Source organism: Sinohyriopsis cumingii, chromosome 18 (genome assembly GCF_028554795.1).
Source record: "Sinohyriopsis cumingii isolate HCF-2022 chromosome 18, ASM2855479v2, whole genome shotgun sequence".
NCBI lineage: Eukaryota > Metazoa > Mollusca > Bivalvia > Unionida > Unionidae > Sinohyriopsis > Sinohyriopsis cumingii.
The window spans coordinates 42,902,896-42,926,104 of record NC_142978.1 but is presented as its reverse complement, the minus strand read 5'-3'; the positions used below and the strand labels follow the sequence as shown (position 1 = coordinate 42,926,104).

Sequence of the window (23,209 nt, the reverse complement as noted above, 5' to 3'; positions counted from 1 at the left end):
ATTAATCCTGAATTTAGTGTTAATTTTCCCACTGCAATTCCAGTAAAAGAAATAGCACTAGCACAATTACGAGTATATTACAGCTGGCCAAATATCAGATCAAAATCATTTAATGGTACACCAGCAAATAATTCGCTTGTATTTGCTAACAAGAACAAACCCGATGGAACACCTGACTGGGTTGTTGTTGGAATACCAACTGGCAGTTATGAGATTGAAGAGATCAGTGAGGAATTTGCGCGTAGAATAAAATCAATAACGGGAAAAGAATCAAAAATATCAATTAATGTTCATGAACCCACCCTGTCCTCGACGGTTAAAATAAACTCGCCTGATTACGTAGTTGATATTTATAAATCTTCAATCAGATCCGTGCTAGGATGGCCTGAAATTCCCCCGGTGCATGAAGGATCACCAGAACCGAAGTTAGATGAATTTCTTACGAACGTGAGTAATTATGCAAGCGGATTAAATTATCTTGATGGAAACTTCGCTCATGATTACGTTGGTAGAATTATTTTTGGTTATGAAATTTCCAATGAAATAATTACCAAAGAAGTAATTGAATCAATAAGTAAAAAATTTAAGGATGAATATCAAGCTCGATTTAAAATTTTACAGAATTTATTTTCTAGTATTACACAATTTTACAGCGATGATGTAAAACAACAAATCATTGAGTCAATACAACATTTAAATAAAGTTATATCAGATTTTCATGATGCTAATGCAACAATTATTAATAGATCAGTCGGAATAATTGTATTTAATGGTAAAAAAACAGGTTCAAGGTTAGAAGATTCTTATGATGATTTATTTACCAATCATTACAAAAAAACCTCCGAGGAAGCATTAAAATTTACATTACCAGAATTTGACACAACTGAGTTAAAAAAATCTCTCAATGATCTTGTCAACGAAAACTTCCCTAAAATACTCGATGCATGGAGAAAACTGCCACCACCTTCAACCGTTCTTAGATATGATAATAATCCACACGGCGGCGGAAGACACGTATCTCCGGGGATCGTTAATATAACACCGACGGTCGCGGTCAATCTGGTTTGTGACGTAATCGATGGCAGCTATCAAATAGATCTCGGAAGATCAAATCAAGCTCAACAAGGATACATCCTGTACACGTTCACACCACAAGTTCCCCCTGGAAGTTTAATCGTGCAAGAACCAACTAATCCCGTGTATTTGCGGTGTCACAATAATATGTTAACACGAATCAATTTTAAACTCACAGACCACCTTAATCGCTTAATTGACATACGTGAAGAAGAGCTTGTAATAAATCTGTATGTGAAATCTTAAGGATTTCTGTCTAAGGACTTTTGTCGTAGATCTTCATGTAATGGAGGGTTTTTACACGCGAGGATTTCTTAACAGTTAGAAGAACATTTGTAACAGAGATCAGACTCAAATTCGATCAACTTAAAAAAATATTTTATTATTACTAGCACAAATTTGTGTTTGGTACAAATTAATCGCCCTAGGCAACTAAAAAAGCTGGTCGATGAAAGTAAAATTAAAATTTCTATCACAAAAAAAAATAGGATTTATTAATTTTCCTGATTTTTACTGAAATTGTACAAATTACTTGATTTTGACTACCAACTACCCCGTCAGAAACATAAAAATGCACGAATTACTTGATTTTGATTACCAACTACCCCGTCAGAAACATAAAAATGCACGAATTACTTGATTTTGACTACCAACTACCCCGTCAAAATCAAGAAAGTTCTAACCTTGTCAAATTGTTCCTAATAAATTTTATTTATTATAAATTAATTTTATTTATTAATAATATTATTTTTACTGAGATTTTTATTTTTTTTTTACTAAAATACAACGAAATTGCTCAATTTTCCTGACTTTGACTACCAACTACCCCGTCAGAAATCAAGTAATTCGTGCATTTTTCTTTGATTTTGACTACCAACTACCCCGTCAGAATCAAGTAATTCGTGCATTTTTCTTGATTTTAGTAAAAAAAAATAAATTAATTCAGTAAATAGATAAATTAATTCAGAAATAAATAATTTGTAAAATTAAGAAATTTGTACAATTTTATGTTTTTGATGGGGTAAATGGTAGTCAAATTAAGAAATTTGTACAATTTTATGTTTTTGATGGGGTAAATGGTACTCAAATTAAGAAATTTGTACAATTTTATGCTTTTGATGGGGTAAATGGTAGTCAAAATTAAGAAATTTGTACAAATTTGTTAAATTTCAGTAAAAAAAAAACAAATTACTAACCCATCAAATTCAGAAATAATATTTCTGATCAAAGATCTCAGTCATCTTCAAAATTACTACTTTGGATCGTTTCACGATCTAACATTATTTTTCTTAATAGTCTTATGCGAGTACTAATCGTTTTCTTTGCCTCATACTCGTGGGATAATAACGATTTAATTCTTTCTACGGCGGTAGAAAGAGGAACGAACTCCTTCACATGATCATCTTCTACGGTAGCTAGCGACTGAAACATTGCCGATTGAATCCATTTCATGAGCCTGTATTCAGATGATAGTGTGTGTGTACCCTGGGTTTTACGTTCTTGTAAAATCTCAAAGTCAGAAACTATTTTTTCAGGATTAAGTTCATCAGATATATTAATTCCATCTTTTTTCAATTTTTTAATAGCGACAATTACATCATTGATATTTTCATGGTTCATTATATAATATATAAATCTTTAAAATAAAAAAATATCCCTAGAACACCTATCGAGTGTATTAGCGAGTTCGTCGGGATGTTTCAGGGACAGCACAACCAAGAACTCGTAGCTTGCCACCGCAATCTACCAAGTTCATTAGGCAAATATTCCCTCTACGAGAGCCCCTAACCCGCCAAACAACGGTCTAGAGGCCCAAGAGGGGGGACAGCACAATCCTCATTAAACTCGTAGCTTGCCACCGCAATCTACCAAGTTTAGAGGATATACATATAACATATAACTAACTAAGGACAGCACAAGGACAGCACAATCCTCATTAAACTCGTAGCTTGCCACCGCAATCTACCAAGTTTAGAGGATATACATATAACTAACTAAGGACAGCACAATCCTCATTAAACTCGTAGCTTGCCACCGCAATCTACCAAGTTTAGAGGATATACATATAACATATAACTAACTAAGGACAGCACAAGGACAGCACAATCCTCATTAAACTCGTAGCTTGCCACCGCAATCTACCAAGTTTAGAGGATATACATATAACATATATACAATGAAATGGATATATACAATGAATGAATAGCCCCTATCGAGTGAATTAGCGAGCTCAGATTATGAATGAAACGGCACTAACTAAAGACAGTACAAACATGTACGCTCAGCAAAATCCCACCCACAATAATTAATCCAGTGGGTGATACGAAAATATGTATCACCCACAAGTCAATGTTGTGGGTGGGAATTTTGCTAAGCGGGGGGGGGGAGGTTTGCGGTTCCCCCCACTATTATAAAAATCGCAATTATGCGTACACCACCGACAAATTGTCAGCCATGGGGGTTTGATCCTGGACCGCGAGCGTCACAGTCCAATACCATACTGATTGAGCTATCAAACATTGTTACGAACATATGTTTCGGAAGTTAATATATAGCTAGCTATATAGCTAAGGAACCAATATTTACACTAAACAGCGGTTTCTGAATAATAACAGTTTCTGTATTTATAACAGCGGTTTCTGAATAGTAACAGTTTCTGTATTTATAACAGTTTCTGAATAATAACAGTTTCTGTATTTATAACAGCGGTTTCTGAATAATAACAGTTTCTGTATTTATAACAGTTTCTGAATAATAGTTTCTGTATTTGTAGCGGTTTTCCTAAGCAGACTGAGAATCAATAACAACAGTTTCTGTATTTGTGGCGGTTTTCCTAAGCAGACTGAGAATCAATAATAACAGTGGCATGAACACACACCTGCAGGTCCATTACCATGACAACGGTTTCTGTTCCACACACAGCTTCCTACGGATCAATAACATTATCATGATCTCTCGTAATGTTGTATGATGGGGAAATATTTAAAAAAACATAAATAATACTTCTACGAGTAATTAATTACGATGTAATTAGTTAAACTGACTAATTACGATCATAAAAAATCAAAAATCTACGAAGAAAACTATATATTACAAAGTAATCTCCCCTTATATAATCAAAAATTCAGTAGTGTATGGAGGACCTACTGTGACATAAATTAAAAAAATTAATTCAATGTGGTGATGATAGTTAATAATGTGGTGATGATAGTTAATAATGTGGTGATGATAGTTATTGATACTTAAAGATAATTTTCTGTTTATATTCTTTCGAGAAAGCAGATCTTATTATATTTTCTGCCACCCTTTGTACTGATTGCGGGTGAATATCAAAATATTTCGCAGCAGAAGATATTGAACGCGATATAACTTTTTCGCCAGTTTCTATGTTTGTGGAAATTACCGCCCTCTTTCCGATTGTCTTACATCTTCCTGTATTTCCACGTGTATTATTCTCGCTGTGAGAGATAGCTTGTAAATTGGACAAATTATTGTTTTGAGTGTCCCCGTCAATATGATCAATAACAAGACCGTCTTTGATCACTCCGAAGAAACATTCATACGTAAATCTATGACATAGATAATGTTTCTTTCCCCCCCCCCCGCATGTGAACATTAGATAACCAACATTAGTAATATAACCAACTTGTCTCTTCAACTTGCAGTGTCTGATGATACCATTAATATTTGATTCATAGTTTGTTATGACAGGATGTGGGACAAATATATTTTGCTCCATTATAATAATATTATACGTTTAAATCATTGTTTGTCTGAAATCTTGATATATAATCCCTCACGGATTTTATAGCGTTTTCACCGCTATTATTTTTTTTGTCATAATATCTTTTAAGTTCTCTGAACCGTTTCCCGCCGCACTTTCCACATAATTCTGTCTTTCCTCGCACTCCAATACCACACCGTAGACATGGTATTGGTCCTAGACTTCCTCGTCGTATGTTTTGTGAGTGCATCCAACAAAATTCCTTTCTACAGGATTTGTTGCATCGATTTACTGAGCCGATCATCAACCATCTGCATTGGGACATTGTATATATATATATATATAATTTTCTTTATTTAAATATTTGTTTTAATTATATGAACGAGTTTGAGAGATTATCCCAAACTAGGCCTGTTAAATATAAATTCAACCTTGACAGATTATCTTCTGACCTGCCAGTGCGAGATCTGGTTGATCCGAAAAATAAAAGTTTGATCTCGAAAATTCACGACGCCAAGAAAGAATTTTACACGGATGGTGCATCTCATACATGGTCAACGTTCAAGATTATACGCAACACTGTCAAGGACGCTACAATGAACGACAAGCGAGCGGCAACTATCATTAACTACATCGCTGAATACGAGGGCAATCAAAAATATTTCTTCAGAGTAAAATTTATTGTATTAACAGAAACAGATAGTTGGATTATCCGTGACAAATATGATCCTGTCCTTGGTAATAATAAAACTATCATATTAAGTAAAAATTCCAGACCGGGTCTACTGACAGGTATTGACAAACCGTATTATGAACGAGCGTATCCTGTAACGGCGGTTATTTATGGAATCTATCAGATAAATAAAAACCCCAACGTTGATAAACTAGCGCCGATGAAATTTTCAAGGTTAAATTGTGTGGCTGAACGAGTAATAGAACACTTTACAAACGCGATGCGTGGAAATGGATTAACTGATTTAAGGCGTGAAAAAATAAACTCATGGGCTGATTCAGTTAAGGATACCGGTGCTACAATAAAAGATGTTGCTGAGTTAGGAAAAATATTAAAATTTCCAATAACTGTAGCGACAATAACGGGAGAAGTACTGTACCAGTCGAAATATAAATCGAAGGGAGCTCCAATAAATATTATCGATCATAACGCGCACGCATGGACTAACGCGGTAACAATATTTCCACGTGATCGAACTGTTAGATTTTACCCCCCAGATAATTCTGGGGCAGATAGTATGTTTGATTTTATCAACGAAATAAGTAAAACCGATCCTGTATCGGTATGGTTATTTAAAAGTAATGAGGAGGGTGAATTTGATCAGTTTGTCAAACCGAACGGTGAAATATATCGCACAGAATCCCTCCATGACGAGATGAAAAATCTTGCGACGTTTTTACAGTGCAAGCACGCGGAAAATACTGACAAATTACTAACTAATTGTTTTACCGTTCCATCTGTTGCGGCTCATTTCGCCAGAGAACGAAATTCATGGAAACCAACACGATTTGATTTACTCGAGGACGTACGCGCAAGTTGCGTCGAATATGGACATGGCGGATTATGGAATACCAAATATAATTACAATGATGTTATTTCGGTTGATATGGTTGCATGTTATCCAGGAAGTTTTCTGGGATACGGAGATTGTTCTGTGTACTTTGAAAGATTTGGTCACCCTACAAACGAGATGACGCGAGTGGCAATTAATGGACCATTACCTGATTTTGATCTGACTGGATTCGCCTGTATTGAATCGTTCGAGTTTAACGAAAATCTTCACAAGATTTGTTATGTTTGGTTTGGTAGACATTTTTGTGAAAAACGTTGGGCACCTATAGTTTTGTTGCGATATATGCTAGATTGTATGATACTGACATCGTTGGTGGTCAGTGAGGCAATTATATCATATCATGCACAGACCAAAGTTTGGTTGCCCATGTCAGATTCTGAAGTTATCAGCGAGTTTAAGGAAAAATATCCTGATATTTCCGAAGATGATATTCCTAATAAACTCAAAACCGCAAAAGATCTCGGTAGAAAAATTATAGGTAAATTTACTCAAGGTGGTGCATATGATTATAAAAGACATCACGCACGATTAATTCTGGATGATGCCGAGTACGATTTTATAATCGCTGATACAACGGCGAAAAATACGTTTGTAAATCGAGAGAGTGTTTATTTATCCGACGGAACAAAATTAGGTACGATCGTTAGTTACATAAATGACGTATCCCCGCAATATACTCATCTAAGATCTTCCATGTTGGCTTATGTTTCTATAAATTTATTATCGATGATTAATAGATTTCCTGAGACCGCAGTCAGAGTCGCAACAGATTCGTTTTATATTTCAAGTAAATATTTAGAATCTGTTATGAAATTTACAAGTAATGATGAACGATGGGGTTCGTGGAGAATAAAAAAGGAACTATTACACAATTACACAGAATCAGCAGATGTTCCAATGAGAGATTTTTATCGTGAGAGTAATAAAATATCAGAAATGTCGAAAGCGCCATCGTTGAGTGATCCAATAACCAGATATAAGACAGTATATCTCAATGGACCTGGTGGATACGGCAAAACAACTCGAACGATTAATGTTTTTAGAAATTCAGATATAATCGTGCTGACACCCACACATAGACTTGCACGTGAGATGAAACAGCGGCAAGTACAATCGTGTACGTATCATAGTTTCTTTCGGTGGCGTGGGGATACATGGACTCCTGAACGGATGGGAGAAAAATATATACCTAAAATAATTATTTGGGACGAGATATGTACGGTGTCATTGGATACATTAAAAATGTTTCTTGATTGGTTGTTGACAAAAAATACCGCCATAATAATGTGTGGCGATCATGGTCAACCGCCGCCTTTTGTTGGACCATCTCCACATGATTGGTTAAAAAATTTCGTTGATTATTATGAAGAAATAGATGATGATCATAGAGCTCTTGATGCAAATTTGAGGGAGTTTAAAAAATTAATCAGATTACAATCAAACAAAATTCAGTGTGAAATAATACGTGGAGTGATCTCAGAGACATCAATGAGTGATTTTTTGAACTCATGGAGACCCAACGATTTGATCGTAGCAAGTAGAAAAATAGTCAGAGACGCTTTACAACAACAGTTATTTCAACTACATAAAGAACAATATTCAGAATTACCCGTACCGTTGTGTTATAGACCATCAGATACACGAAAACAGAATATTAATGTTGATATTCCAGGACAGACTGAGAATCAAAATCTCGTATTAAATGATATTGTCGCCGTTGATATCAGTGTGGTCGAAGATGCAATACACGCTGACAAATCTCCATGGGTGTTGGGATACGCTATGACAATCCACTCGTCTCAGGGATTAACTATTTCTGATACACGAGTCTGGATTGTAGACGATCGCATCGAGTGGTCAAATTTAGTTTATTTGGCGGTATCGAGGGTCAGAAATATATCTCAATTACGTAGAATTATAATTCCTGAAATCGTTGATAAATTTAACATCATCGATGATGATATAATAAGAAAAAAATTAATCGGATACAAACAATCTGATAAAAAAAATAAACGTGACTTTGATCTTGATGTTGAATTTATTATTGAGTTAAAACAGCAGCAGAACAATCATTGCACCAGTTGTAATTGTATAATGTTATGGCGGTATTCGAGTAATGATTCAAGACAATTTACCGTAGATAGAAAAGATAATAGTCGCGGTCATACACGAGAAAATACCATGTTAACCTGTCTTGAGTGTAATCGACGTAGAGGCGCTAGCGCCTTGGGTGCTAGTTAAGTGATCGAAATCACCGGAGTGATTTTGGTGGTAGTTGTGTATCCGCGGGAATTATTTGTAGTTGTTCACGTGTAAATCCACGTTGAGGAGCGGCCGAATCTAATCTGTAGATTGCAGGTCTGGAAACGCCTACGTTTCTTCCAGTGGATCTTGTCACGGTAGATATTTTGTGTGTGGTAACACTCCAAATAGGATCAGTTGCTCTCGCTTTACCACCTTCAAGTTCACCAGGCTCATATAAATATCTGACTGTGACATCACCTAATATTTTTTGTTTTCCAGCATCTTTTCGTTGTGTTGGTATATTTATTTTTGTGACCGCGCTAATGGGTTTCATGTTGGTTGTTCGTGTGATCTCATTATTTAATGCAGCTATCACGTTTGGTAATCTTGCAACCCATTCGCGAGATCTTTTATCCTGAATAAATTCCCTCGCGTATTGATATCCAAATAACCGTTCAGCAAGTGTTCGATTAAATCGCTCAACAATTGCTTGATCACGGTGAATTGCAGTATGACCTCGTCGTATTTTGGTATTATGTTGTTTCATCAGCGATGATACTGGACCAAGAAATTCCTTACCAGGATCAACCTGTAGTAGCTGTGGCCATCGTAGACCACCTTGTGGTCCACCACCTCGTTGATAAATTCGTTCAAACGCATCGGCTACTTCAGATGATGTTTTCGCTGATAGCGGCTCTGCTTCTTTATATCTACTTGCAACATCAACTACGGTTAGCGCGTATTTGTACGTTTTTCCACGCACAGTATCATGCGGTAAAAACAGAATATCAGCTTGATGAACTTCATTAGGAACACTGACATCGAAATACGAGTACTGAATTTGTTTAGGACGTGGTAGATAAATTTGCCATATTGCTTGTTTAGATAACCACGCGCTAGCAGTAGAATGTTTAACCGCTGCTGCATCAGCGAGTTTACCAATTGCTGCTTTGCCTCTCCAGTATCCTCTCGGTGAATAATAAATTGATTCCATTATTAATTACCAGCCCCAATCGCTAATTTACCTTTCATCGAGGATCTTACTAACCAATTAGCTAATGATTCTCTAATATTTTTATTTTTTATAGAATTTAATGAATGAATTAATTTCACATCTGCAATATGCCTATCTTGTAGATTTTGACTTTTATAAGCTAAATCATGAGCATGACAAGCTCGATCAATAGCGTTTATTGGTTCCTCGCCTGGTTTTGGTTGATCTTGACTATCGAGCCTGATATCAAGTCTGGTACCAGGACCGCAATAATTATATCCTGGTAGATGTTTTTCTCCGCTGTATTTAGCCCATGGAGCACCTGGAAACTTTGACATCAAATTAGCAATATCACCACCGCGCTTATTAGGTAAAAATGAAAATTTCTTTCTACCGCATATAGAACATTTTCCACCGTACGCTATTTTTTTGTTTTTTGTTATAACCGTGGCTAAATCAGTAGTTGGAGTTTTAACTCTACAGCGTAAACAATATAAATTCATGTTATAATATATATGGATATAATTGATTTCTCAGCAACTCGGCAGCGAGAGCCAGTTAAGCATCATCCTGCGCTACCGAACTCCATCAGAATGATTATCATAGGACCATCTGGATCGGGTAAGACGCAATTATTACTTAATCTGATAATGAGATGGTTGAAATGGGATAAGTTGTATTTAGTAGCACCATCCGTTGATGATCAGCGATGTTATGATGTACTTAAAGATTTCAATGAAAACGCGCGATTACTGGATGAAGATAATGATGTTATAGAGTTTATAACCGATATTGATGAAGCACCATCCGTAGATTCCATAGACGGATTTATTAATAATTTAGTTGTATACGACGATGTGATGCTAGATAAACAATCAAATCCAGCCAGAATATTTTCCCGAGGGAGACACAAAAATACAGACGTGATCTATGTTACTCAACGATATACACAAATTCCGAAGGTGATCAGAGACAACTGCAACATTTTAGTTGTGTTTAATGGCGTAGACACACACACGTTGCGAAATATTCATCAAACCTGGTGTGGTGGTGACTTGGATATAATTAAATTCAAAAATTTCTTCTCACGAGCGCAAGCTACCCCGCATGGATTTATAACAATAAATTTACATGATCCAAGAACAAGATATCGTGTGGGTATTGATAAAATATTTGGGTAACAGGGGGAGCAGCAGAGAGGGTACCTACCAACGTTGGTCGTCAAAAAATAAACAAGAAATAAATAAACACGTAGAGTACTTTATTTTTTCAGATACTATTTCGAACTGAGGTTTTATTAGTACAATCGGTCATTACAGAAATAAAACATCTCAAGGAAAAGTTCATTTGTAAAATCTTGACCTTTCCACGAGATGATTTATTTGTTTGTTTTATTTGTTTTGTCGGAATTCTATGGTCTGTTCACCCTCTCTGCTGCTACCCTGCTCCGAGACTTTGTTAGGTGACAGCATCTCTGTGAGAATTTGTCGAGAAAGATGTCGAATAGATTTGGGACGAGCAGATTCACAGCATATACATCGAGGCATATTCTCACAGAACCTCCAGTCATAACAGCTTGTGTTTCCCAAAACTATGCTGTAATACAATGTGATGATTCTGAAACAGGATTAGGAGCTGGTCTGATACAACATGGACACTCTAAAACATACAGTTCGCTGACATCAGCGATAATAAACTAAGCACATATATAACACAAGCTTCTCTCCATTGTGTTCGGAATGCGGAAGTTTCAGATTTACGTGTATGGACGAAAGCTACAGTGGAAAAAGACCATAAACCTCTCGAAGCTAGTTGCAAGAAGAGTATGATAAGCGCACCAACAAGCCTATAGAGAATACTGCAATCAATACAAGACAGGAAGTGCACGTGTATATGACCTTCATCCACATACTCATCAAGATCGACTGAAGATATTCAGGAGAAACAGTGAAGACGACATAATCATGGCTGAGTCTAAGTTACAAAGCAGCATCATGCTGCAGTATTTCCACATCTGAGACCAGAATATCGGAAATTCAAAGAGAGACCAAAACGTATGCAGAACCAGAAGAACTGAATAACGTAATCAGAAAGTATGTTCAGACTTAAATAATATTACCTTACCAAATATGCGGTGTTATTTTCGGTTCGGATATTGATTATCACTGCAAACAGGGATGATAAGCCATGGGCAGATAATCATTATTTCTCATGGGCTGGAACCAGCAATGATTGAAAGAATTCAATGAAACCATAAAGGATTACACTGAAACCTGAAATAGACTGCACAGTACAGCTACCTATTTAGACACTGAAGTAGACTGCACAGTACAGCGACCTATTTAGGCAGACTGAAATAGACAGCGACCCATTTAGACAGACTGAAATAGACTGCACTGTACAGCGACCCATTTAGACAGACTGCAATAGACAGACTGCACAGTACAGCGACCCATTTAGATAGACTGCACATTAAAGCGATTTCTTCTTCGCAAGATGTTTTTGCCTATGGAACCACTTTCACCTCTTTCTCCATCCGTGCCAGTTTATGATAATTTTAGGGAAAAAAAGAAAGAACAGTGAGATACTTTTTTACAACGTCAGAAAAAGCAAGAACATACATTTGTACCACACGAATAGGAAGAACAAAAGGAACACGAGGAGAAAAAGATAATTTTGAATAGCGAACAGAAGGAAGGGCGTGAAAACAAAAGGATCAGTTCTGTTAGAACACATTTTGGCAGAGTTAAAACATTTGAAAGAAATGTGTCAATCTTCTTAAGCGAAACCTAAGTAATAGAGACTTTCGCAGTTCTAGATCTCCAAACCTTCTATGACTACATCGACTTTCACCATCCAGAGGCTATCAGCGACAGTAATCACTACTACTACTACTAACACTAATAATAATAATAATAATAAGAATAATAATGCCACAGCAGCAATAGTAGCAGGAGTTGGATTTAGATTTACACTTGCGAAGGTTTTAAGACATTTGCAGTTGAAGATGGATCCATACATTTTATATTTTTTTAAAAATGACCCTTTCAGAGCCACACTAAGTCTATGACTGCCAGATTAAACAACATTCAAATCCATGTATGTATGTATGTATGTATGCGTGCGTGCGTGCGTGCATGCATGTATGTATGTATGTCATTTTATTCTTACTTTAAAGCAAATGAAGACAAAGAGACACTTTTTGGTATATTATCTTGAATATGAATGAGATAAATTTCAACTCGCATTAAGGATAGAAGACGATAAAGAAACAAGAAAAGTGTTTCCAACTGCATCCGATCAAAACCCTTGTGTAGGCAGCCTCCGTGATGACACCTTCCTCTACTAGAAGAAATGGTAGCCAGAGTCAACGCGATAACGTTTTCAGCAGAAGAAAATAGAATAAAGGAAAGACGGAAAAGTGAAAACAGAAATCAAGAAGGAAGTGTTCAGAGAACCCATGATTATTCTTACTCCTAGTGATTGTTGGCCACGTCGCGTACCACGATTAAAGATCCTACACGAACAGTCTAAACCAAGTATCTCACAGTGACTGACTTAATGAGTAGCGGCAACACCACCCATACAAAGATACTTTTAGTCAGTACTTACCACAATCCTGTATATTCCGCTGTGAACGGAGGAATTCAAAATTTGTATTCTGCAGTTAAAACCAACTCAAAAGTTTACGTCTGCAAAATCTACAACAATGGTTACAAAAGCAATCGTTACACAAACCCATTCAACGTAAATTTTCCAGAAGCCAAAATAAAGTAGTAGGAATCAATAATCAATGTCAGTCGGAGTTAGACGATGTCTCCCATTTAGTGTCGTACAAGCCCTGTTACGAGCATTTGTTTTGTGCCATTACCGTATTTTCAAAATCAGCTTGGCTAGTTCCTTTGACTTCAGAGGTAGTGCGAACTTTAACTTTTGTCTTGAAACGAACTGGTTGACGCCCTCTATAATGGCCAGCGGACAAAGGCTCCACATTTCTAAACAAACCTTTCAGGAAAGAATTTGAAGAAGGCATGTTAATTTTTTCATCACTGAAAATCGTGAAACAAAATCCAGTTTCGTGGAACGATTTTTACGAACGTTGAAAGAACGCATACGGAAATATTTTAAACATCATCATACTCTCAAAATACATCGACATGTTACCACATTTACAATCAATTGTACCATCGTTGCAGTTATGAAAGCGTGTGATTTTCTCTCGGGTGATTCACGAGGTGTCAGTTTACCACCAAACTGGCAGCGTCGTGGCAGTGATATTATTCTGCCAAGGAGGAGTCGGGGTGGGTGTGGGGGTGGTGACCACTACGAGGAGTTAACTAAGCTTACGGCATAATAATCACCCTAAGCTAGATATCCGAAGCATCTGCAATATATTAAATGCTTGAATAAAACCGATTCATGCCAACATCGCATTCCTACATCCTTCTTTAAATAACGAAAGATGATATGTCAAATATCGCGACTAACCGTTTCTTTACAAATTTAACACCATCATCTTTGCTAGCTAAGGCTCAATATGTTAATCATAGCTACACCTTGGCCGATCGAGCAAGCCACCGCATCCAATAAAAATAAGTTTTGTTCAAATTTTAACACTGTTCCTTCATGATCGAGACAATGGAAGCACACAAATTGAATGGACTCGTAAATAAGCATTTTTCCATTGAAGGTCCGTAATTATACAAATACATTTCACTCAAATACACGTGTAATTGCTTCTCTCCGGTACGTAGTCATAATTTCGATGCTAAACTTACAAAGTATCCTTTTGAAGTCAATTGCTTGCTCTACCATTTTCGGCCGATGTATGCACCGCTTTTAGGACACACGGTACTAATGATATGGAAAAATGGGAATCAGCCTAGAAATGGGTGAACATAAAAATGGAGTATATATGGGTTGGCTGGCCAGGATTGTTTAATAATGTAGGTTATGTTTTAGTAAAAAGAATCTTTTGAGAGCTCGTCCTAGTTGTAAGTAGAAAAAAATAGAGGCATTGTTTTACTGATGGAATTTCAATCCTTTAACAGTCCTGAGTTTTGAACACTCATTACTAAAATTAGCACCTGACTCTTTGGTGAGGAATTGATAGCACATGTTTCAAACACATGCATGTCCAGAAAATGCCGCTGCTCATATACTTTCCTCTACACAGAAGCTGACATCCAGGTTTCATCTATACTGATAAATATAGGTTTGATCATGAGCACTCAAAAAATTTAAGTTATTAAATTTTTAATAGAATGGTGTTTGCATAAGTTTACTGTGGGAACTGAATTAGTACCGTGAGTCCTTTACATGCTGTTGATTGGGCGGAATTATATACTAAGGGAGGCAACTCATGAAATACAATAGATGTCGCTAGGACAAAGCACTAAGGATTATCTGCTCGATCTACCAATGAGTAGAAAATGTTTGCATAATTGAACCTTGGCTAGCGAAGATGTAACACCAAGAAAAATACATAACTGTGGAGTACAGTCTCATTGAATTTGGGTGCTCCGTGGCGGTTTTGTAGAGGGAGGACTTTGGTACACAATAAAAGATGGCGTCAGTCCAAAAAACCCAAAAATTCGACTATGAAACCGTACATGAAATTTTCAAAGAATTTGGCCCTGACATCCGGAAAGAAATCAATACAAGAAGTAAAGTATTAATACTTAATATATTTGTGCAAAACATGAAACATTGATTGAACTGTTTATGTTCATTTTTCATATTAGAATTTAGTACACTACAGTCAGTACTGTCTAGTTTCGTTTTCACTTGTGAATGTGATTTCTAATCGAATTGTAACCGAGTTTAAAACATACCTTAACTGAAACGTAAAAAAAAAAGTCAAATAGTACATATGAATGCCACAGAAGAAACAAGGTGCCTGCGTCAGATTATGTTCTAACTCGAGGCTGGATGACTGGAAGGGGGGGGGGGGGGACAAAATTTGGAATAAACGCTGACTGTCCTTAGCAAAACATTTTCAACATTTGTCAGAAAGACTTTGATTTAATTAAGGATTAATGAGTCTGAATACTAAATTTTCTTTTTTGAACTTACTTATGCCACGATTCTGTCAAGTACCAATGATGATCGGTTCAACTGAGGATTAACCATCTAGTTATGATGACCACAGATCAATATCAAAATTTAAGGTAATGAGATGTTCTTGGGCTAACTTGTGTAAAGTGTGATATCATAAAACATGGAGGCGACAATTCCAATGTTACTAGCCTAGCATTAAGGTTACTTAGAAAGCCGTTGCAGATTTAGTTTGTATTCTTTTTTATGCACAAAGATTACATGAGATTTACATGATAATAATTTAAAATCATATTGTCAAGTTGGACATCTGATTTTTGTCCCCACAAAACACCACATGGTATCCTCCACTGCAGAGAAATTAAAATGAGAATTAAAGAACAGATGAAATGATCCAAATCACAGCAAAATTGTATTTTTTTTATTTTAAACATAAATAGCACATTTTTGTTGTTTAAAGACCTAGTTTTCACAGCAACATTATTGAAATTGACAAATTGATTACCTGATGTATTGTTTATCCTCAACTTTATTTCTTATCTTCGTTTTACACATGGGATTAGAATGGGAAGTGCATATCTGCCAACTTCCAGATCACCTTGGTTTTTTTAAACTAAAAGGGTGTTTTGAGGTTCCAATGGGACTAAGTGCCAAATGATGTCTTTCAGCTGAGATAAAGTTAGCTACTCATGAAGCTATTGAAAATTACTGATAATTCCATTTGAATAAAAGAAAAAGAAAAAATATTGTTTTATTTGAAGCATTAAATACACTCACAGAGACAAAAAATAGTTGGTATATGTAGCATTGTCAGATATCACCATGCAAATACACACTCATGTTCCCACACTCATTTAATACAAGCACACAAACATATATATATATATATATATATATATATATATATATATATATATATATACCAAGAGTTTCAGTCTTTAAATTCCATTTGACATGGCTACAGTCTTTTAAACATGTAGTCTTGGAGCTGTCAGTAGGAAGATTTAATGGTATAACAACTATTAAAATAGGGAAAATGAATTTTGCCAGACTACACAATAACAGCTTCTGAAAGTGCAATGAATTAATTACCAAATTTATCAAATGTAAACAAAAGTTATCAGCTCTTTTATTTTACAATTTACCTCTGAAATTCAGAAAGTCAAAATGACCAAGTGGAGCTTAGCAGTGTTTTGAAAGGTACATTGGAGTAAGGCCAAGCTGTATATTCTATAACCCGTATTACGCCCATCAATCATATACTAAAATAAAGGGAGTTAATGGTTCTTTGAACTATACCTAGGATATACAAGGTTTTTTTAAAATATCCAGTATAACCAGTAAGGAAACCCAGGGAAATTCTTTTTCTTTAAAATTCTAACCCTATACAAAATATGAAACTAGAGCACCACCTTAAAACATATTTGAAAATGTATGCAGTTATTTTTCTTATTTTCATATCATTGTGTTGTGTGGTTCAACGCCATTTTTCAGCACACTATAGGCTATACATGGTGGCCATTATTAATGGTGGAGGAAGAACCCGGGAAAACCCCAGAAAGAACCACCGACCCATGAGAAGCTACTGGCAAGCTTTCTCACATACCCACATTAGCTGAATCCGAGACTCGAACCCACGCAGACAGAGGTAAGATGGCAACGATCCGTAACGGAGAGTGCTTTAGACCACTCGGCCACTTGGGGCCCCCATATCATTGTGTATGATGTTCTGAACAAAATGGCACAGTAACATTGATATTATGCATGAAAATAAGTTAATTATGCTGATTTTGCTCCTAATTATTTAATATGCCTGTAGGCATATTTGTGTGTGTAGTGACCTTAATTATGGGTAAACTAGAAGTCTTAGATTCACGAAATAAAGTCAACTTAAACTTAAAACTGTTGCATTAATTAAAAGAAATATATGTTGAAAAAATTTCTTTTCTTTTATTTACGATGAAATTAAAAAATAAATGATGACAAAGCAAATTTGTTTTCTTCTATATTAAACAAAAGCAAATATTTTGACCTTTGACCTTTATGAACCTTATCTGTTCTATCCCTTTTCAAACTGTCAAATTTATTGTTGACATCTCAGGAATAATTCTGGATAGTTTCATGTTCCTGTCTTTCAGCATAACATTGGTTACTATATTGACTAAATGTAATGTGCATTTTTAAAATAGCTCACTTTTCATCGTAAAATGGGGGGATAGGGCACTGGGATTGTGTGAGACTCAGACATTAATAAATGCTGTTGGGGGAGGATACAGGAGAATTGTTCCAAAGAACTGTTTTAATGCTTGAAACTTAAATGTTTCAGCCAAATAATCAAAATTAAATTTTAAAAAAATACCTATGTACTCTTTAAGGGGGCTCTCACCAGTTATTATGTACTTATGAGAGAGTGACATGTGTAAAGTGAAGTTGTTTGCATTTAAAACATGCACTATTTAAGGGGGCACTCACCAGTTATTATGTACTTATGATGGAGTGACATGTGTAAGGTGAAGTTGTTTGCATTTAAACATGCACAGTGGAGAGAATGTTGGCATACCTCTATGCTACTTTAATGTAATGTGGCTGACGTTCCTTTTGATATTGTACTTTTGGAAATTGTACATGATCTAAGCACACTGCTAACTAAAATGACTGCTTCCTTGTGCTAAAACAAATCAGCCTGAATTTGTCTAAAGTACACTGTGTATAACAGCTATTAAAATAGGGAAAGTGAATTTTGCTAGACTAGACAATACCAGCTTCTGAAAGTCCAATGAATTAATTAACAAATATATCAAATGTTAACAAAGTTATTGGCTCTTTTATTTTACATAATGTACCTCTGAAGTTCAGGAAGTCAAAATGACCAAGTGGAACTAGTAGTGTTTTGAATGGCACACATCTGGAGTAAGGCCAGTTTATATATTCTGTAACCCATATTACACCCATCAATTGACTGCTCTGGTGGCCTAGTGATTAGAATGTCTGCCTCAGATGCAGGAGGTTGAGGGTTCGAACCCCAGTCATGTCATACCAAAGACTTATAAAAATGGTACTAACAGCTGCCTTGCTAGGCGCTCAGCATTAAGAGGTTAGTGTTAAGAGTCTGGTTGGCCTGGTGTCAGGATAGTGTGATTTGGTGGGGCATAATGCTACATGTCTGTGGCATGATGCCCCAGTGCTAGACATCACTATAAACTGCCACACTGCAGACATCATAGTGATATGACTGAAATTTTGTTTAAAGCCACGTTAAAAATCCAAATCACACACACTCACACACCCATCAATCATACACCAAAATAGAGGGAAATGTAGGTTCTTTGAACAATACCTAAGATATACAAGGTCTTTTTTAAATAGCATGTATAGCCAGAGAGGAAACCTGGGGAAATTCTTTTTCTTCAAAATTCTAATCCTATGCAAAATACGAAAAGAGTAGAGTGCCACTTAAAACTATAAATTATACGTCTCAAAGAATGCCAGGCCAGCTTCCTTTTTAAAAATCAACAAAAATTGGCTGCTGATTTACCAAGTGTATAAAGTAATAGACTTAGATGTGCATTCTTAAAGCTTGAGCTTTATCATGTTGACTAAATAATTTATATTCTATGTAATTTAATTTCAGATATTATTCCTGCAATGCGCAAAAGTCTCTCAGATGCTGACCTACAGCCAATGGAATGTGTATGTAAAAATGAAGGGCCAATTCGTGCTGCAGATGATCTGATGGATGCAGTTAAAAGAAAACCAAACTCTTTTGTACATTTTATATATACAGTGTATAAAGAGGGGCACTTGGATATGGTAGATAAAATAAGGGATTATCTTTGGTAAGATTATTTTTTACTCTTTAAGTTTCATTGGACTGTTGGCATTTGTATGGCTTGGCACAAATATAGGGGACAGATATGGTGTTATCCTTTTTCATCCATTTATCTGTCTTTATATTTGTCCTTCATTTACTCTGATTTTGGTAAATATTTGTGCTTAGGTCAGTTTCTTGACCATTGATTCTGTATTGTTATACAACTTTGTGAATACCTTATGGTAAGTGCAGTACTAACCAAGCAAATTAGGCCACTTGATCCTAGATTTCAAACCTTAGTAACTATTATTGAGTTGTACATGTAGGTCAGCTTCTTCTTTATATATTCAACCCAATCATAATACCTTACAAGTATGATCATTACCTTGCAGATCCATCCCTACCAAGCTAAAATTTTAGCTACAAAAGCAAGCAGCCGCCTACCCACATAGATGTGAGTCATAAATTTTATGAGTGACTTAGGGATAGGTGTTAAACTCTGTCTTTTCTTCAGTTACTACTGTTACTCATGCTAGATAGCACACTTTGTACATACCTCAGAAAAATCTGATATCAAGAGTTGTCTGTTGCACTAAAGAATGAGTTGAATTACTTTCTCATCTGTGGGAAATATACTCCATCAGTGTTTCAAACTATTTGTCACTCTTTTCTGTCCAGGACAAAGTTTTACTAACTTCGTTAGAACAACATCAGTTCAGATGTTCAGCAGTATCCGTATTAGGTAAGGTCATAAGTGACACTCAGTGGACTTTACCTGTATGAGCTACAGGGGTCAACATTAGGTAAGGTCATAAGTGACACTCAGTGGACTTTACCTGTATGAGCTACAGGGGTCAAGCTACACTTGAATTTCAGGGAGAAGTCACTTCTCCATTTGGACAGAACAGGGAGAAATGACAGTTGATGAGCAGGGATAAGTGGGCGCAAGGCAAGACAAACAATATATATATATATATATATATATATATATATATATATATATATATGTGTGTGTGTGTGTGTGTGTGTGTGTGTGTGTTGTTTTTGTTCTCTTATCAGAATTATGCCTTCTATTTCACAATATGCACAATGGCATTTAACATTGGTTTTAAGCAATACTTGTTTTTCAAGTAGAAAAGTTTTTGAGATCTTTCAATGTTATAAACACATTTGGTGCATATTCATATACAGCAGGGGTGTCAAACTCAATCGCTCAGCGGGCCAAAACTCAAATCACACGTAAGGTTGCGGGCCGAACAGGATAAACATTCAATAAGCGGAAAATTAAACTCTTTTTAAACATTAATATAAATTAAAACAGAAAAAAGTTTTAATAATAAAAAATCATTGGCATACCCATTTTCGCTCTTATGCCAATTTGTCAGAGCTGGATGTTTGGCAAGGCTGCTAATTAGGGAATTTGATTTGCACTTTATATCGCAGGGCCATTAAAAAATATTTTTGCCTAAAATTCTCTCTCAGGCCAGATATAATTGTACGCCGGGCCTGATGTGGCCCGCGGGCCTTGAGTTTGACACATGTGATATACAGTATTTGGGCAATATGGCTTAAAAAGAGAACAACAGAAGTTTTACAGTGTAATGAATTTTAACTGTGTAACTAGATTACAGTATTGTAATTGCAAGTTAGAAAAATGCTTACTCAACTACATTTAATCAAGAATTTTTCTTTTTACAATCTTAAAGTTCACTATAAAATATATATTAAATATATTAGTGAACTCGGCCCAGTGGAATCAGCTAATATAAATGATGACTTCATCCTTTGATATTCATTTGCATCTTTACCCACTGGAATCAACCACTGGTGGATCAAACAGATCCAAAACAGCCACAAAAGCTCGCAAACTTTTTCTCTCCAGTCTCAGATCCAAAGGCTTGGGCAGTCGATGCTCTTTTCATAGATGCACTTTTTGAACTGCTCACAACAGCATTGTAAGTTCAAATCTCATATTAGACCTGCTTTTTTGCTCATCCTCGGTACAGCAGGCAGGATCTGCAAAATACAAGCCTTGTCAGTTGACCCAAACTCTCTTCAGTTCCCTTAGGATGGCTTGATTTCACTCTGGCTTCCACTCATGTGTAACGAGTCTTTTGAGTTGAAAACTCTTTCTGTGTTGGATCCTTTGCCTTAAGGCTGTCTACAAGACCTGGCAAGAGCTTTAAAATGAACTGAGCATGTGTTAAGATGGAGACCTCATCTTTTTTTATCTTTTGAAAGAAGGAAATGCTGATATCTCAGCATAGGCTATGTTTAAGGTGTGTATTTTGCTCTTCATGCAGAAACTTAACCCAAGATCAGTTTAGCAACCTTTAGCTACTTCAGAAATGGGACCAGTTCATTTAGCAGACTTGACCTGGTCCTGAAATGGGAAAGAGCAATTTAGCAAACTCTACATGGTTATGAAACAGGAAGAGGCCATTTAGCAACCGTAATCTTTTCCTGAAATGCATAGGTCATTTAGCAACATTTACTTGGTGCTGATTATGAGACAGCCTTTACCTGGTTCCTGAAATAGGACCAGGCAATTTAACAGCCTTTACTTGATTCTGAAATGGGACTGGTTCATTTTACGACCTGTGACTGGTCCTAAAATGGCACAGTACCATTTCAAAATGGTACTTGGTCATGAAACAGCATGTTGCATATATGTGTTTAAATCCTGTGCTGTAGTTGCTATTGAAACTGATATCAAATCTGCTAATGAAAGATTAGGCTGATAAATCAACCCCTCACCTATAATAATATTAATGGGCAATGTAGGGGCTAATATTACCTGTTCATTAAAACCTGCAAAAATCTGTTGCCACTTTTGTCTGCATGCACAAGAGTAGATTTTATGATTTTATACACTTACCAGTATTTCTATGCAGCTGTTGAGCTACCATCATCTGAAGGGTTCTTGTAGTGATATGCAAATTCTAGTTCCAGATCAAATCCTATGTCTGGCTACTTCTAAATCTACATAGAATATCACAACCCTCTGTTCTGTGGCCGTTTTGATTTTCATGCTAGATATGGCTAGTGTGTTTGGAAAGATTTGCACGCAGCATAATTACACATTTTAATAGGCAGGTGACATAGACCCATATATCATCCATCACTATCAGTATCATCAGTATCATCCATCAGTATCATCAGTATTATCCATCAGTATCATCAGTATCATCCATCAATATCATCAGTATCATCCATCAATATCATCAGTATCATCCATCAGTATCATCATTATCATCCATCAGTATCATCCATCAGTACCATCCATCAGTATCATCAGTATTATCCATCAGTATCATCAGTATTATCCATCAACATCATCAGTATCATCCATCAATATCATCAGTATCATCCATCAGTATCATCAGTATTATCCATCAATATCATCAGTATCATCCATCAGTATCATCAGTATCATCCATCAGTATCATCAGTATTATCCATCAATATCATCAGTATCATCCATCAATATCATCAGTATCATCCATCAGTATCATCAGTATCATCCATCAGTATCATCAGTATTATCCATCAATATCATCAGTATCATCCATCAATATCATCAGTATCATCCATCAGTATCATCAGTATTATCCATCAATATCATCAGTATCATCCATCAATATCATCAGTATCATCCATCAGTATCATCAGTATCATCCATCAGTATCATCAGTATTATCCATCAATATCATCAGTAT

General features: G+C 35.9%; 1 protein-coding gene across 2 annotated transcripts in view; it reads left to right on the top strand.

Annotated features, from left to right (window-relative positions):
- The window catches only part of LOC149776499 (uncharacterized), a 161,276-nt gene that overhangs the window by 91,468 nt on the left and 46,599 nt on the right, over positions 1-23,209 (top strand). Inside the window, exons 1-2 of one of the 2 annotated variants that reach the window (XM_089940931.1) lie at positions 15,000-15,288; positions 19,311-19,515. In XM_089940931.1, coding sequence (XP_089797057.1) covers positions 15,189-15,288; positions 19,311-19,515 — 305 coding nt within the window. In that variant the 5' untranslated portion in view covers positions 15,000-15,188. Of the gene's footprint in view, positions 1-14,999; positions 15,289-19,310; positions 19,516-23,209 lie in introns of those variants that run through there. The other variant, XM_089940932.1, reaches the window with a different exon arrangement.